Here is a 17,008-nt window from a genome sequence, read left to right as displayed (position 1 = left end):
TAGCTGACCCGGCAGACTTCGTACAGCCTCAATCGATAAATAAAAGACCTAAACTTTTGTATAATATAAAAAAAAAATAATTTGTGACAAATAATCTGAAAGACAGTTAACAACTTTCATAATTATTCACTTCTAAACCTTCTCTGGACTTCCACAAGTAATTCAAGACCAAAATTAGCCAAATCGGTCCATCGGTTCACGAGTTTTAGCGAGACTAACGAACAGCAATTCATTTATATATAAATAGAAGATAGATAATGACAATAAATGGTTAGGAAAAGGAGAGGGAGGGACGGTGGTAGGTAAAATTAAAATAAGAGTGTTAAAAAGTACAATCAAGATGTTGCAAAATGGCGTTAAGGATGACAAGAAATTAAGTTCACAGCAAAAGAGTGTGTATATACTTCTTCAAGGATGTATTAAGGATGGAAGATAATAGGTGATAAGATTTGTCTAGTATAAAAAAAGGAGCAATCTCGAACAATAATAATTAATGAAATAAAAGCACTTGGTTTTGTTTCACTATTTTTATTTAATATTTAATCCTCTAACATAGAGTGCTTTTATTTCATGAATTATTTTGAATAATGTTTCACCAAAAGCTAAGCCAAGTTACAATTAATATCATCAAACAATAAGTTGGCAAAATGGGTTCACAACGTGAGGGAAGTATTATAGGGGATATAAACTATGAAGATTATCAAATGATATGGGAGATAAAGGGAGAGACAGAAATTGTTAGCAAAATAGAGAAGGGTTAAATAAATGTGGGATGGATAGAGAGTTAGATAAGGATTGGGAAGCGATAGTTAATTCTACGTATAAAAGGGATTTAATTCTGGAAATAAAGGAGCTACAGTATTAAATAGGGGTACCAATACTAATGAATATAAGTTTTGGTCCAAAATAAGGTGCACCAATATAGGAAAAGTTTTTTTAAAAAGCAGGACAGGAGACATTATGTCGCAAAGTTGCAATAGGGATACAAAAAGATGAGATAAAAAGGTGCATGAATGAATGGAAGGATAAAAGGGCAGAGGAAGATATGAGAGAGTTAATTACTGAAAAATTAAGGCGAAATGTATGAGAAAGTATGTATTTTTTAAAGGGATAGAGACGATGATAAGAGAGAAAGTAGGTTTAAATTTAAAAGTTGGAGAATAAATGAAACAGAGGAGGGAGAAATAGAAATGTTAATTGGAATTCGTAGTTTTAAGAGATTTTTTTTAAAGTATGTAAGGTAAAATAAATGTAAAAAGTGCAATTTGCAAAACCCTGTAACGCATGCTTTAATTACAAAACTGAAAACACCTAAATTTTTCATAGTATACCTGCTAATATGGACAAGAAGTTTACCAAATTTTAGTTTTGCAATAGCAAAAAAATAACAATAAAGTATCAGCAATCACATGATTCTGCTTTTAGACAGAGGCTATAACTGATATAAAGATGAAAAATTTGCGAGTTAATTTTTGTTTAAATTACTAATAAAAATAACATATTTGCATTGAAATTGCACTAAACGTATGGACGATATTTTTTAAAACGTTAGTTTAAAAGTTTTACCAATGAAACTTAAATATTTTCAAAATAATGAATAGGCATATATGAGTCATAGTTTTAGTGCATCAAAAGAACTTAAGGTAAATCGCATAACAATACATACAATATACAAAATAATTTTTTTTTTTCCAATTAATCAAATAAGTGAACGAAGGGAAGAAAGTTATTTTAATTTTTTTTTGTAAATAAAGGTATAATTCTAGGAATCTAATGTAGACAGTAAAGTATTTCCTAAAAATATAATAAATGACAATCATAATTTTGCAAATAATCAATAGATATAATATTAAGATGCATGAACATTTTTATTTTTAATTATTTACAAATAGAAGCTTTCACTTAATTAAAAGTTCTCTAAAATGGTTTAAGTTGAATATCTTAATTGAATCAATAGTGATGCATATACAAAAAAGATAATAAAAGCTGAAATTTTGTGAAATATACCAAATTAAAAAATTAATTTGAATAGGTGGGAATTTTTTTTTATGAAGTTATTAATTAATAAAAAATGCACCTACATATTCCAGTTAAATAAATTACGAATATACTAGCATGTATGTATTTCACATATTAAATGGTTTATAATGTAACGTAAATAATATCAATTTTGAAAAGACTTATCTTTTCGTAATTTTGTTGGACAGTGAAGCAACGGAATTCCATACAACAATAAACACAATCCTTAACGTATCTCCTATACACGCTCGACACACACTGCCTGTTGTGTGTTGTTGCATGTTTTGGTACCTTTAGTTCGTCCAATTTCGTTCTTCTTCGATTCAAACGAAATTAACATCACTATTACACCTTTTGATTGGTTATATTTCAATTTTTCATAAGATAATTTTGTTTTAGTTAGTTATTCTAAGTTATGCAACCCATTTTACAAATGTTTATAGGTGGAAAGAAACAACAAAATTAATTTAAAATTAAGAAACGAAGTTGAGGAAGTCGTAATTCTAGTAAATAATAATAAGTAAACGCATTAATATTGTAATATTAAAACATAAATTTGGGAAAATATGCGAGTTGTAACAACTTTAATATCCAAATAAAGGCAGTGTATCGCCATCTTGTGGTTGCTTCCTACCACTACACCATTTAATTTTCACTATCTGTAATACCTTAAGTTTAAAAAAGAGGGTAGATAACACCCTTAAAACACTACATATTTTGTCTACCGTCTTCCAGAAACAAAATTATCGAAATTTGGTATATGAATTTTGAATTAAGTGTTTGTTATGACACCCGTAATTTTTACCATCAGAAATAGAAAAGTTTTAGGTTCAATAGGGAGGGTTGAGGGCCCTCATACAGATATTAGACTTTACACATTTTGTGTGCGTCCCCTTTAAACAAAATTATCAAAATCTGACAAATAAATTTTAAATACTAAACTAGTTATAACACCTGTAATTTTTACTATCAAATATTGTGAAGTTTTAGATTCAAAGGAGAGGGTTGACGGCATCGTCACAAATATTTGACTTTACAAATTTTGTCTGCATCCTATTTAAACAAAATTACCAAAATCTGACAAATAAATTTTAAATACTAAGCTAGTTATAATACCTGTAATTTTTACTATCAAATATTGTAGTTTTAGATTCAAAGGAGAGGGTTGGCGGCACCCTCACAGATATTTGACTTTACACATTTTGTCTGCGTCTTTAGTTGACAAATTGTATTTGTGCTTTTAAATTAATAGACAATTTTAACAAAATATACAGTGTGTAACACACAAACAATTAAAAACATATCATTACCTTTAAATTTTCCTCCAACTAAACCATCTCTGAAAGTCGTAAGGGTGGCGCAGGACTTGCAGAAGCGATCGCTCAAGAGTCTGCACACACAACTCGTTTGTTCAACTTGGGATGGTAACAAGATAGGTATCACTGCAAAAAACTACAGTAAAATTGTTGTATTTAACAAAGAAAATAAAAGAAATAATTAAACTACCTGTAATAATTCATGCTTGTAATTTCAAAAACGGAAACAATCTTTATTAAATAGCTTTAAAGATGATAGCAGAAATGTGTTCCCTTCTATTTCTGCAACAATTACAAACATTTACTTATTTACCCTGAGTGATAAATGTAGATTTCATTAATTCAGGATGCACAGTATAAAAGAAACTTAGTATGCAGTTGATAAACTCTGCTTACTTACTTGATACTTAATCATATATCCAAACCTTTAAAGAAATGCTTATCATATCTATAAGATACAAATACTCTATTCAAAAGCTATCGTGCATCATTAGTTATGTATTTATTAAGTAAATAAAAAATTCGAGATGTAAGTGAAAACATTTTACTAATCGTAAGTAAGTAAGTAGTGACAAAGAGAGTGTATTATCCAATAGTTCTTAACGTCTGCTTTAACTTTAAACAAATAATGGTGTAAGAAGTTTAAAAACAAGTTACATTGGAGTAGACGGAACATACCGAGTCAAAATTTTTGAAGGTAAATAGCCTAATAATAAGCTAATTATTTTTTTTAATATGTATAATGCACAATATTAATTAATTAAAAATTAGCAGGTTTAAGTATTAATTTTCAGTTATCATTTTTACTTGTAAAAACAATTATAAATCGTTGAAAGTAAAAAACATTGATTAATTCCTTAAAGAAAAGTAATAATAAAGTATTACTACATACTGCCATCAATTAAAAAATTCAATTTTGATTTGTATCTTTTTATAAAGTACATCTACACTAGTGATAACGCTCAAAGTAAGTTGCAATTTAACTCACCAATTTACTATTTAATACATAACAATAAACTAAACAAAATTTATGCATACAAAGAGAAAAGTTCAAGCAAGTATGAAAAAATACATGGTCCTACCTATTAAAATCGTTACACAAATACTACAACAACTATTTCCGGTTGTATGTTTAATTAAAAAACAGAAACGCAAAGCTTTGTAATAGTAATTATATGTAAAGGTATTGCAAGAAAACTCACCAATTTTTAAATTTCCATGCAAGGAAAATATTTCCTATAAACGAATTTTATATTTTGGAATATATTTTCTCCTTCCAAATAAATAGTCTCATAACGACTCCCAATTTTTACATTACAAAAAATTCAAACCAAACCATAGAACCATAGATAAGATTACTATTGCTAGAATTAGGTCAAATGGTTCATAGCACAGCAGACATAGTTCATTTGAATCAAACGTCAAAAAAACGGGAATAGGTTAGGAAACCTATAAGCAAAACCGATTAAAACGTATTTTTCTTATAAAAAATAACAAAGAACATATTACGCCAATGTAATTTATTGATTAAGGTGCGCTAATAAAACAGTTGTCGTGTTTATTGTGCAATAAATTTCATTCCGGATTCTGAAATTCAAAAAATCACGTACAAAATGACTTCTATGTTCGATCAATTTGAACAAGCATCTCAAAAACTAGATTCTAACAACGATTTAACAGATATAGTATGTAATTATTCTCCTAATTGAATTAAATATATCACATATTGCATTTTTGATATTTTTATTTAGTCATCTGGTTATATTAATATGAAAATGGAGAAGGAACTTCCTATTTTTACGAAGAGTAAGATGTGCTTTAATCCATCAGCGAAAATAACACATGTCGCTATAAGTAATAAAAACCTGGCAGTTGCTATGGCAAATGGTATGCTCTTTCGAATGAACATTCACCAACCAGAGCAACAAAATGGTAAAATTGCTAAGACTATTATTAAGAAGGAGAAATAAAGATAGTTTTGTTACAGAAATTTCATTACATAAATATACTGCTTTGTGCCCATTGACAAATTTGTTTCTTGATCCCAGTGGTAATCATTTGCTAATTAGTTTTGGCTCAAAATCACCGGAGTTACTTTATTTATCAAGGAAATCAGTAAAATTAAAGGTCTCTACAAAATTCAAAGGGCATGAGATTACAGAAGTTGCATGGAATAATCTTAATGAAAGTGAATCAACAACTGGTCCCATTTTATTAGGTAGGCAACATAAATAAAACCTCTATAAATAATTTCCTATTTTTGTTAACTTAAACATTCATTCATTTCTTTATGTAGGTACATCAAAAGGACTAATTTTTGAGACAGAAATTGCCTTGGATGGAGACAAGTTTCTCACAAGTGGATTTTCTTCAAGTATTGAACAGTATTGGAGGCAGGTATGACTTTTGCATCTATCATATTAAATTTATTTTCAAAGGAAAACTTGACCATTATTAAAACCTATATTATGTCCATTGGGAAATAAATTTTTTAGATTCCAAATTATTTACCCATTTATGGAAATAAAGAAGTAGATGGTTTGGTAAGTGAGGTGTAAACATTACAAATGCATGTGAATGAAGATATTTGGTTCCTTTTACTATTTGCAATATAAATTTATTATGTTTAATTATTAATAGGTATATGACAGTATTTGCTGTAATGCTTTCTTTTTTATCTTAATAGGTGTTTGATATTGGCAAAGGCACAGATACTCCAATAACTGGTTTACATTTCGATCGAATAACAGGGACCGATAAATATTTTATTTTTGTTGCTACTCCAAACAAGTTGTACTTCTTCGCAAGAAACATTAATTGTGAAGAAAAGCCACTTTTGCAACAAGTGTTTAACAAATATTTAAACATTCCAGAAAAAGATACCTTTTACAAAGTTGAAAGCAAACTGAGATATTCTAGACTACGATTCTGGTCTGAAAATCTTACTGTTCCAGACTCACTAGCCTGGATGACAGAAGGCGAAATTTTGTATAGCAAAGTACGTTTAAAAATGTACCAAAGATAATTTATTTATTAATAAAAATACAACTTTCAGTTTGACCTTCCTACTCAAGAAAATATTAATTCAATTTTGGCCAATGCAGAAACAATTCTATTTCCTAAACCGTTATATCAAGATTATTCAGTGTCCCAAAAGCCTCCGATTGCTTGTGTTTTAACAGAGTTTCATGTACTTCTTGCATACACTGATGCTATAAAAGGAATTTCGTTACTTAACAGAGACGTTGTATATGAAGACAATTATAACGAAGCTTTTGGAAAGCTGATCAATATCATAAAGGACCCTATGACAGGTTTATTATTATTATTTTTTATTAGAGAGGGTAAGTAAAAATTGTTTGTTTTTTATTTAGGGACCATTTGGGCAGTTACTGAAAACGCCGTTTTCCGTTTCAAAATAACTAAAGAAGAACGTAACATTTGGCAAATTTATTGTGAAAAACAGCAGTTTGATCTGGCAAAGAAATATTCACGTCAAAATCCGGTACACTACGACCAAGTTCTTAAAAAGGAAGCCGACATGCTTTTCGAGAAAAAAGTCTACGAGGCAAGCGCTCAGAGGTACGCAGAAACGCAAACCAGTTTCGAAGAAGTCTGCCTTAAGTTCATCCAAGTCGATCAAAAAAACGCACTCAAAATTTTCCTAAAGAAAAAGATGGAAAGATTAAGTCCTCAGGATAAAACCCAGATCACGTTGATCGTTATTTGGGTTGTGGAGTTATACTTGGATCAATTGGAAGAAATGAGGATCACGGGCAAAGAACAGACTGCAACGTATTTTGACCTGCAGAAGGAGTTTCAGGCGTTTCTCGCTCTTCCTCAAGTGTCAGATTGCATTAAAAATAACAAGTCAACGATATACGATCTCATGGCTAGTCATGGAGACAAAACTAATCTCATACAACTTACTATTGTTAATAAAGATTTTGAGAAGGTAAGAATATCTTAGTTTGTGTACATTTTATTTACTTACTGAAATAACTTCTAGAATGAAAGGACACTAAGTGAATTGATAAATTATCTATTTATTAAATTAATATTTAGTTTTTAATAGATATAAAATATCTTTATTTAGTTAATTCGACAACATATCTACAAAAACAATTTCCATGAAGCACTGGACGTGCTAAAAAGCCAAAATAACAGAGAATTGTTTTATCAATTCGCTCCTATTTTGATGCAAGAAATCCCGAAATTTACCGTGAAAGCTTTGATCGACAAAGGTGCTCATTTAAGTCCCGTAAAGCTGTTACCAGCCCTCGTAAGCTGCGATAGCGAGGAGCACTCTCGAGAGATTGTAAAATATCTCGAGTTTTGCGTAGGCAAATTGAAATGTTCAGAAAAGGCCATTCACAATCTTTTGCTCACCCTATTTGCTAAATATGATCCACAAAAACTTATGGAATATTTGAATTCACAAGGACAAGATATCGGCATGGTATTTTAATATTTCTATGTGAAACCTATAAAAAAAACTGCATAATATTTATTTTATTTGTAGGTAAACTATGATGTACATTTTGCTTTAAGATTATGTACAGAAAAGAAATTAACCGCTGCCTGTGTACAATTGTCTGGATTATTAGGACTTTGGGAAACTGCTGTAGATCAAGCTTTAACTATAAATGTTGAATTAGCGAAGCAAATTGCTAATATGCCTTCTCAAGAAGATGAAGAACTTCGAAAGAAATTGTGGCTCAAGATAGGTAAGTAAATTATGATCGGAAAAATTTTTTGTGACTTGCTAATAACAGTTTTATGGGATATAGAATTTTAAAAGTATTGTTTGGTAAAATTGTCAAAATTATATATTATTATAATTGTTATTGTTCTGTGTTCAACATAAACAAATAAACATCCTTTTTTCTCTACTTTCAATAGCACAACATGTAGTAAGTGGCAAAGATAATATTGAACAAGCCATGGAATTTATTCAACAGTGTGAATTATTGAAAATTGAAGACATCCTCCCGTTTTTCTCTGATTTTGTCACAATCGATCATTTCAGGGATGCCATATGTAAATCCCTAAAGGTACAATAAACTATTGAGAATATTTTATGATTTTGTGTATTTTATCCTGTTTTAGGATTACAATCAGCAAATACAAGCCTTAAAAGATGAAATGAGAGAAGCAACACAGTCATCTGAATTGGTTCGAAAGGAAATACAATCATTTAGAAATAGCTTTACTTATGTGAGCAGTTCAGATGTTTGCGAAGTCTGCAACTTGACTCTTATGATCAGGCCCTTTTATTTGTTCCCATGCAGACATAAGTTTCATAACGATTGTCTTCTCAAAGAGCTGAATCCTATGCTAGGTAACTATTATTTTTATGTTTGTGGTACATCAGTTAACGGTTTCCCTTCATTTTATTCAAGGGCCCATTAAGAAAAATAAATTAGCAGATCTTCACAGGCAATTGAACGCTGTTGGCACATTATCAGCACAATCTGATAACATTAGCACATGCTCAGGCCTGTCTACAAGGGAGGCAATCAAAGCAGATATCGACAGTATTGTAGCTTCCGAATGCTTATACTGTGGCGAAAATATGATAAGAAACATCGATATGCCTTTTATTGATGAAAGTGATTATGAAAAAATTATGAAAGACTGGGAATAGCTTGTTAAGATTTATTGAACCGTAGGTAATATTATACTTTAAAACCCAAAAAGAGCTTTATGAATTGTATAGCATCATTTTCTAAGTTAAATGAATTATGATTTTTTTTAAATGCGTACGTTCAATTATTAACAACAACTAATTATAATTATAATGAGCATAAACCATCGGTATAAACTAATTTTTGTTTTATTTAGTAAATGTCTGTAGACCAACAGAACTATGTATTCTTTCAATATGCTGAGTAATTTGCAAATTTATATAAATATAAAAGAATATGCATAAAATTACCTTTTATCTTTGAAGCTTATTTTCAGGTGAAGAATATTGAAATATGGACGACTATCCAATTTTAATTCCTTTAATATTTTCTACATATTTCCAGAATTGTCTTGTCACTTTGATGTTCAGCAGCTTGTAATGCAGTCACTATAGCTAAGATATCCTTTGTACTACGTGCATTTATCCAGACTCTACCATTCATCCCTACTGCAATTTCATACACATATTTCTTTCCTAAAGTTCTTAATAATGGATTCTCAATGTTTAACAGACGATTCACTAAATTTAAGCTGACCGTAGTTAAGAATCCGTCGACTGATAAGGGTCCCAATTTCCCAGCTTTATAATATGAATCTACACAAACTAATTCTGGTTCCATTTCTCGATGAGCACTTAGTAATCTTGCATAAACACAATCTCCTACCTGAAGATCAGGTCTCTGTTTTTTTGTAGCTCCTTCAAAGGCTAGTGTCGACAAAGACGCCAATTCACTGCTGCATATGTCTACTTTTAAGACATCTCCTGCTTTCTTAGACACCACACCAACAACCAAATCGCCCTTTTTGGGAACGTATCTTTTTTGCAAACTTTCAACCCAATAAACATTCGGTGTTTTAAAACTTAATATTCCAGCTCGGGTTATTTGTAACTTGTTGGGTTTATCACTTCTATGTAATCCTGGGCCGAATAACGTGACACCTCTAAGACTTTCTACGTTATTTATTGTATCACCCGGATAAACTACGTCCCCGATGTTTATTACCATCTTTACCTCTTGATTTAGTAATTGTAAACAATTTTTAGAAGCAAAATTGAAGAAAGTACAGCGTAATTGTCTGAATAATTCAAAACTTGAGTTAATAACAGCACGTAAAATTGATCAAATAACCTATAATCATAGATAATATAATATAACCTATAATTCATAGACTAGAGCTATAATTAATAACCATAGAGATCTAAACCTGTAGACCTAAACATAGAGATAAATTTAGTGTCTCAGCATCCAATCTAACTATGTACAATGACTTTATTCAGATTTTTATTATTTATTCAAGCAGCATTGATTAAAAACGAAGAACATAATAATGAACAGAAAATTTCCCACTTTCGAGTCAATGTTACAAGGTAATTATTGTCTAATAAAAATTTTTCAAAATTGATAGTTTTCTCTTCCGATACTGAGCTCCTAGACACCCTAAATTCAAATAATTTGCAATTATGTTAATCAGATGTGATGTGGATGATTCATGAGTTCATATAAAAAAATATGTTATTATATTTGTAAATAAATATACTAGGAAAACGCGACTTTGGCGATATCTGATTAACTATGGGTATAATTTTTGGAAAAAAGAAAAAACCTGCGGGGATAACTGAACAAGATCGAGCAATTTTAGTAAGAATCTTGGAGGTTATGTTTTCAAAAGTTCAAAAACAAACTTAAAAATATTTTCAGCAATTAAAAGATCAACGTGATAAAATAAAACAGTATCAGAGGCGAATTGAGGCAACTTTAAATAACCACAGGGAATTAGCTAAACAACTTCTTCAAGAAAATAGAAAAGAGTATGTATCAATTGTAAACATACAAAAGTGACAATGATTTATCACTTGAATTTTTTTAGGCGTGCCAAATTATTGCTTCGAAAGAAAAGATATCAAGAACAATTGTTAGTAAAGACTGATCAGCAACTTGAAACACTTGAAAGGTTGACACATGATTTGGAATTTGCTCAAGTAGAAATTCGAGTTGTTGAAGGCCTTAAATTAGGAAATGAGGCCTTGAAAAAAGTCAACGATATTCTTAAGATTGAAGATATTGAGAGGATCCTTGATGAAACCAGAGAAGGAGCAGAAAAACAACAAGTAAGTTTACTAAATTTTATAAGAGTAATATCTTATGTAACGTATTAATCTTGTAGGAAATAAATGCTCTTCTCAGTGGCAATCTAACAGAAGAAGACGAAGAAGCTGTAGAAGATGAATTAAATAAGATTCTTGAGGAGCAACTTCCAAATATTCCTGCAGAAGAAATTCCAGCTGCTGGTACAAATGATAAACTGCCAGATGTACCAACACATGCCATTAAAGGTAATCATGATAGCAATATTGTCATTAAAACGTTTATCATTTATATGTGTGCTTTTTTGTTTTTGTACAGAAATTACCAAAGAGAAACAACCCAGGGAAGCGGTAGCTTTGGAAGCCTAAGTTATGTAAACATAATGTATAATAAATTTGTTTTTTGTTATTGTTTTTAAGTAAAACTTGTAAGTAATAAGCTGATTACATTTTCTATTTTTTAACGAAAATAGACGACCCTTTAACAATCTAACTGTGTTTGTTCAACTGTGAAATAAATACAGAGGTTTAATACTGCTCCATTTTCCTTTTGCAATAAGAAATCCCTTACTAATAATAATAGCTGTTGCTTTCATCATTATTAACTAAATAAATTCAAATATGGAAAAAGAACCTAAATAAATTAATAACGTTTAAATTATAAGTACCTAAACATGTCAATAAATAAAAGTGCCAAAAAGCCACTTCTAGGTAAAGTATACACACCGTTTCATCCATACACTTTAAAAGTATGTATAAAATTATGAAGCTGAAATCGATTGCCTACATACAAACGAATATATAAAGTATTACTGCATCGTTTTACATTAATAAAATGCATAAACAAAAGATAATTTAGAATTTTGAAACGGTGTTCCTTATGAAAATTAGTGATGTACTTTTTGGGTGTTAACTACTTGCCAAAGTATTTAAAAATTAAAGCTATGCATTCTTTTTTATTAAAAGCAGTACTTATAACAAGTGAGAATTTATATTATTATAAAATTTTAATTGGTGTAAATATATTAGTAATATACTAAAACTTACTTAAATTGCAAAAAATTTTATAAACTGAAACAAAGAATAATGAATACCTTTAATTGTCTTTTTCATTTTGTTGATCATCTTCTTCTATCAAACCAAGTTCAATTTCTTCTTCTCTTGTTAAGATGTTATCACTATTGTTCTTTGAATTTTTCAGTTCAAACTCCTTGGAAAAATCTTCAATGTCTAGATCATCATCTGATTCTGCATTGTACTTTCCATCTCGTATTGAACTCTTGTTGGATTTTCCCTTGGTGTTTTGTTCAGTAGGTGGTAATGTAATGTCACCTTCATAATTAATTATTTCATTCTGAGCAAGTCTCCATTCCAATACATCTGTTGTGAAGTCATCACGGTTGCCCAAGGATGTGAAACCCACAATTTTGTCAATCAGTATAGTGTCTTTAATGCATACAATTGTTGGAATCACCTTTATTTTTAATCTCTCTGCCAAAAACGGACATTTTTCGGCGTTTAACGAAACAAAACGTGTCTCTACATGTTTTGCCGCAAGAATTTTTAGATGCTTGTCAACAATTTTACAACGAAAATTTGTATTGGTGTAAAAGTGAATAATGACTCTTTCAGACTTTTTTATGGTATCAAAAAAAGTTTTTTCTTCAGGCAATTCTTCATATTGACCATGCCCATTTTGTCGCCATACTCTTTGTTTCTCTTCTAAAGCCTTTAATTCTTGCATTCGTTTTTTTCGTAAAGATTCGATGTCATTGACGTCTAAGTTTTCTAGTTTTTCAAGAGCAGCATCGACTTGTTTTTCAATAGTTTTCGTTACTTGTAAAACTTTGTTCTCAAGTATTTGTGAATCCATTTTAGTTCCTTTGTAACTGTAAAATAAACTTATTGATAATATTCACATAATATTTAAACAAATGCTTAACATTTTAAAAATAACCTACCCTTTTACTTAAGTGAAACACAAATAAAATCACATTAATTTAACAAATCTTCAAATTTTACACACATGTGTACAAAGTTTTTTATTTTTGACGTTACAGATACGTCAGGGTGAGCAGCAGCAGCAGCGAGCAGAGAATTAAAAGACCCTTTACAAAATTCACTTCCACCACAACATAAAAACAAAAGAAACTAAAGCATAGATATACACATAACCTTCAAATTTGAATCGGTTTGAATGGTTTCAAAAGAGTAAATATTTTAAACGTTTTACATATTTTTCTGAGAAAAATTAAAGAATTCAAAAAGATGCAAACTGAATTTCAAAAACTGTGCCGCACTTGTTTATATACCTCAAAAAATCTAACGGAATTTATAAGTATTAACACTATGGATCCTCTCAAAAAAATTTCTACAAGATCAAAAATAGAAATGTGTATACCAGAAATTGTAATAAAAGGTCATATGTATCTTTAAAGTATTTCACCTTATTTGTTTTAGGATGTGGAGGATCCAGATAGTACATTCCTTTGTATTGCATGTTGGAATGCTCTAAATGCTTCTTACAATTTTAAATGTGTTTGTCTAGCTACAGAAGACAAATTAAGAAAAAGTATTTGTCAGCTTGGGGAGGACGATAAGTATCGTAACAAGAACATTTTATATACAGAAGTTGATTTGCTGCTGGATGACATTTTCACAACTGACAAAACAAGAATTGATTTATATCAGCAAGCTAAATTTTTTCTAGAGACTCAAAAAATAATTAAACAATATTGTTATTCTCAAAAGAACAGGATATGCAACAGTGCATTAGAAAAACATAAACCAAAAACAAGTAAATTATCCAACCTTATGATGAATAAGACAAAATTGAGATGCAAAAAATGTTCAAAAGAATTTCTTGACCCAAAAAGATATAAGTTACATATGTACAAATGTGGACAATATCTTGCAAGCTGTAAAAAATGTTTAAAGGGATTCTATTTTAAACAACCATACTTAAACCACATTCGCAAATGTAAAGCAGCAACAATAGTAGTTACACAAAAAAGTAAAAACACCAAGAAAAATGTAGCAACAACTTTAAAACAATCATATAGAAACAACAACTTATTAAATAATAAATCATCGGTAAAAACACAGAAAAGAAAACCTAAAATATTTCAGTGCTTTGATTGTCCTAAAATGTTTCGTGATAATTGGCATTTAGCTAGACATGTTAAGGTGCATTTAAAGCATAAGAAAAAAGTGCGTAATACTAGTACTCCTCATTCTTCAGAAGTTCGTCACGTTCAGGACAGTTCACATAAAATAACTAACCCCCATTGGTGTGAAAATAAAGATAACGGAAGGATTAATAATGAAACCATGGAAGCNCTCCTAGCCGGTGGTAGAAAGGCCAACGATGATACCAATCCAGTCTGATTAAACGAAGGAGGGGCCAGAAGATTATCAGGGGGCGAATCTTCTCCACTTTCGAAACGGTTTGTTAAGTTGAGCACATTGACACCTTGACTCGGAGTAACAAAACAATAGTCCTTTTCTTTACCTGTGATAATTAGAAATAATAAACAGAAGTATTTTTTAAAAGAGATGAGATAATAATAAAATGAGGAAAACTTGCCTTCGATTTGGGGGATGTCTTCCAAGTATAAGAGCCACTTTCCCTGCACCTTGTCGTTGGCAACTTGCCATGGCCATTGGATATCAACTTCCAAGTCAGTGACGCGCCAGGGACCATCGTTCACGACTTGGTAAGTGTGCCAGACTCGTGAACCGATGTCGTCGAAGTATTTCATTGCAGACTCACCCTTCACTTCACCTCCGTACATAACATACGAAGTTGCAGCACTGTAACATAAAAACAAGTCTGAAATTTTTCGTTCTATTAAGTCCCTTTAGAATTCGAAAAAGCAATTAAAAATTGTAATAAATTTTTAAATTGACTATTAATTTCTCTTGTATATTGCTAGAAATTATCCTATACAAACAAGCAGTTTTACTCTAAAGATGCATTTAAAGTTTGATGTTAAAAGTGAAAAGTATCCTAGTACGACTAGGTAGTTTTGCGATTATTTTCAAAGAAGGCTTGCCAACTAACACCCTTGGTATGAACAGAAATAAAAACGAAAATACCACAAATAATATTTTAATGTTAAATGGTTAACGTTTTTTAACGCAAAGTGTATATTTAAAACAAAGAAAAAACACAATTAATTAAGTATTTTAGGGAAACTCACGAGGAAACAAAATAAAACAAAACACAGCTAAGTAATTAGGAATTCAAAATAATTTATTTTAAACGAAATAACAAATATTTACCAATACTAACAATAAGTACGAAAATTATGGGCTGTATGTACAATTAATTTACAAGGATTAATTAATTTATGGAGGCACCACTTTGGAGCTGCTTTATATTTTTGTTAATTCGTACACATACAGAACTATAAAAATGCCATTCGATAATAAATAGCTATATACACAGGGCAGTGAAGTTATTAAAAAAAAAACACTTATCATTAAATTTAATGTACAATAGCACCCATAAAAAATGTCCGTACACGCATCACAACATGTAAAAAACAGCCAATAGGGTGGTGATCGCAACATTCGACTGTTTGCTAGTAAACAGCCAATCGCAATAATAATAAAAAAAAATAATTTAGAAACCTCTAGGAATTTGTTTTTACAAGCTTAGCTGTATGATTTCGTTTCTTTCTTTTAAGAGTAAATGCAGAATACGCTTACGTATGTTTTAACAAAAAATCAATAAATTATTTTAAACTACGACTAGCATTACTCGATGCATATTAATATTCAGTCCGCTTATACGATTAGCTAGCTAAACAATAAAATATAATAATAAGGTTGAAAACTTCAGTTGAACATTGGCATTGGACCCACACTAAGGGATATTATAAAAACTCAAAGTTTTAAGTACTTTACTCATTAATTACAATAGTACTAGATCGTCTCAATTCGTTGGCTAAAGTCATAAACGTCGGATTTTCCTGTTGTTGCAATACAACCAACTGTTCTAAGGATTTAAAGAAGTGATTTCTTTACTTACCTTTCTCTTTAACTTCACTTTATTTCACCACTTAGGGGAGTCCCGCTCTTTTAAAATTTGTAGGTATGTACAGTTTGATCTTTTTGTATCACTCAAGTCCTTTAAATGTCCTCGTAGCCTTGTGTTGGTGGGTTAAAGTCGCAAAAAATGCGACAAAACTCCTTTTGTTACTTATTTAACAACGTTTCTTGTTCGTTTTGCTTCGTCAGGTTTCCGGATAATGTTGGATCGCTGATACGTTTCCTCTTAAAGAACCCAATCTTCCACAGTACGAATATAACAATTAAAAGCAGCAGAAGTCCCGTCACTACTGCAGCGATTATCACCCAAAGTGGCACACCCGTGTCCGATTGAATTAACAGATCCGGATACGCCAAAGTCTCGGCCTAAAATGACATCATTGAAAACTACTTTTATCAATTAAATATTGCACATCTAAAATTGATAAGAGATACAATAGACACTCGATACTGTAAACCAAAAAAGCAAACACACGAATAAAACATCAGGGATTTACAGTAATGACGAAATATCCATTTTTAAGGCCAACAGACATTTGTTTCTATAAGCGAAGGTATACAATCACCTAGTATAATATGCTGTGTATATTATGCGGCGTTTTCATTGTATGATGTTTACATTATCCCGTGTCTATAAATTATTATTTTTTTTTGAAGTTGCGGCTACCCTTAAGCAAAGTTCGAGCATTCTATATTTAATATAAATATTTGGCAAATATTAAACAGGGCACAGTAGTATTACGTAATAAGTATCAGCAATTTCTTATGCTGAAGTGTACGATGTGTTGCATACCTATTTACAAACGATTCGTTTAAATTTAAATCATTGATTATTATACATCTA

At 30.5% G+C, this 17,008-nt stretch overlaps 5 protein-coding genes across 8 annotated transcripts; 2 read left to right on the top strand and 3 right to left on the bottom strand.

Annotated features, from left to right (window-relative positions):
- Positions 1-3,883: 3,883 nt before the first annotated feature.
- Positions 3,884-9,269, top strand: LOC108732640 (vacuolar protein sorting-associated protein 18 homolog). 4 transcript variants are annotated; one of them, XM_018463546.2, is made up of 13 exons: positions 3,884-4,032; positions 5,087-5,267; positions 5,323-5,553; positions 5,632-5,732; positions 5,831-5,878; positions 6,022-6,333; positions 6,391-6,649; positions 6,710-7,290; positions 7,432-7,794; positions 7,858-8,062; positions 8,238-8,389; positions 8,445-8,676; positions 8,738-9,269. In XM_018463546.2, the coding sequence occupies exons 2-13, from the start codon at positions 5,105-5,107 to the stop codon at positions 8,980-8,982; spliced, it is 2,892 nt and encodes a 963-aa protein (XP_018319048.1). In that variant the 5' UTR covers positions 3,884-4,032; positions 5,087-5,104; the 3' UTR covers positions 8,983-9,269. The 4 variants fall into 4 exon arrangements, with proteins under 4 accessions (XP_018319048.1, XP_018319046.1, XP_018319047.1 ...); XM_018463544.1 differs by lacking the exon at positions 3,884-4,032 and adding an exon at positions 4,743-5,020; XM_018463547.1 differs by lacking the exon at positions 3,884-4,032 and adding an exon at positions 4,943-5,024.
- Positions 9,270-9,329: 60 nt separating this feature from the next.
- On the bottom strand, positions 9,330-10,170 carry LOC108732642 (exosome complex component RRP40). The gene has a single exon (XM_018463548.1). It carries the CDS (start codon positions 10,028-10,030, stop codon positions 9,344-9,346), a length of 687 nt encoding a protein of 228 aa, XP_018319050.1. The 5' UTR covers positions 10,031-10,170; the 3' UTR covers positions 9,330-9,343.
- A 309-nt stretch (positions 10,171-10,479) lies between these two features.
- On the top strand, positions 10,480-11,599 carry LOC108732651 (charged multivesicular body protein 6-A). Its single transcript, XM_018463563.1, has 5 exons — positions 10,480-10,663; positions 10,724-10,833; positions 10,893-11,133; positions 11,190-11,358; positions 11,429-11,599. The coding sequence occupies exons 1-5, from the start codon at positions 10,598-10,600 to the stop codon at positions 11,476-11,478; spliced, it is 636 nt and encodes a 211-aa protein (XP_018319065.1). The 5' UTR covers positions 10,480-10,597; the 3' UTR covers positions 11,479-11,599.
- A 451-nt stretch (positions 11,600-12,050) lies between these two features.
- On the bottom strand, positions 12,051-13,180 carry LOC108732650 (thioredoxin domain-containing protein 9). Its single transcript, XM_018463562.2, has 2 exons — positions 13,071-13,180; positions 12,051-12,998 (listed from the first exon to the last, which is right to left on the bottom strand). The coding sequence occupies exon 2, from the start codon at positions 12,980-12,982 to the stop codon at positions 12,206-12,208; it is 777 nt and encodes a 258-aa protein (XP_018319064.1). The 5' UTR covers positions 12,983-12,998; positions 13,071-13,180; the 3' UTR covers positions 12,051-12,205.
- Positions 13,181-14,363: 1,183 nt separating this feature from the next.
- Positions 14,364-14,944, bottom strand: LOC112904896 (integrin alpha ina-1-like). Its single transcript, XM_025976064.1, has 2 exons — positions 14,696-14,944; positions 14,364-14,620 (listed from the first exon to the last, which is right to left on the bottom strand). The coding sequence occupies exons 1-2, from the start codon at positions 14,901-14,903 to the stop codon at positions 14,364-14,366; spliced, it is 465 nt and encodes a 154-aa protein (XP_025831849.1). The 5' UTR covers positions 14,904-14,944.
- Between the last annotated feature and the right edge of the window lie 2,064 nt (positions 14,945-17,008).

This window comes from Agrilus planipennis, unplaced genomic scaffold (assembly GCF_000699045.2).
Source record: "Agrilus planipennis isolate EAB-ADULT unplaced genomic scaffold, Apla_2.0 scaffold71, whole genome shotgun sequence".
In the NCBI taxonomy this organism is placed as follows: Eukaryota; Metazoa; Arthropoda; class Insecta; order Coleoptera; family Buprestidae; genus Agrilus; species Agrilus planipennis.
Note: the sequence above shows the minus strand (reverse complement) of the source record. Positions and strands in the feature narration are given on the sequence as shown.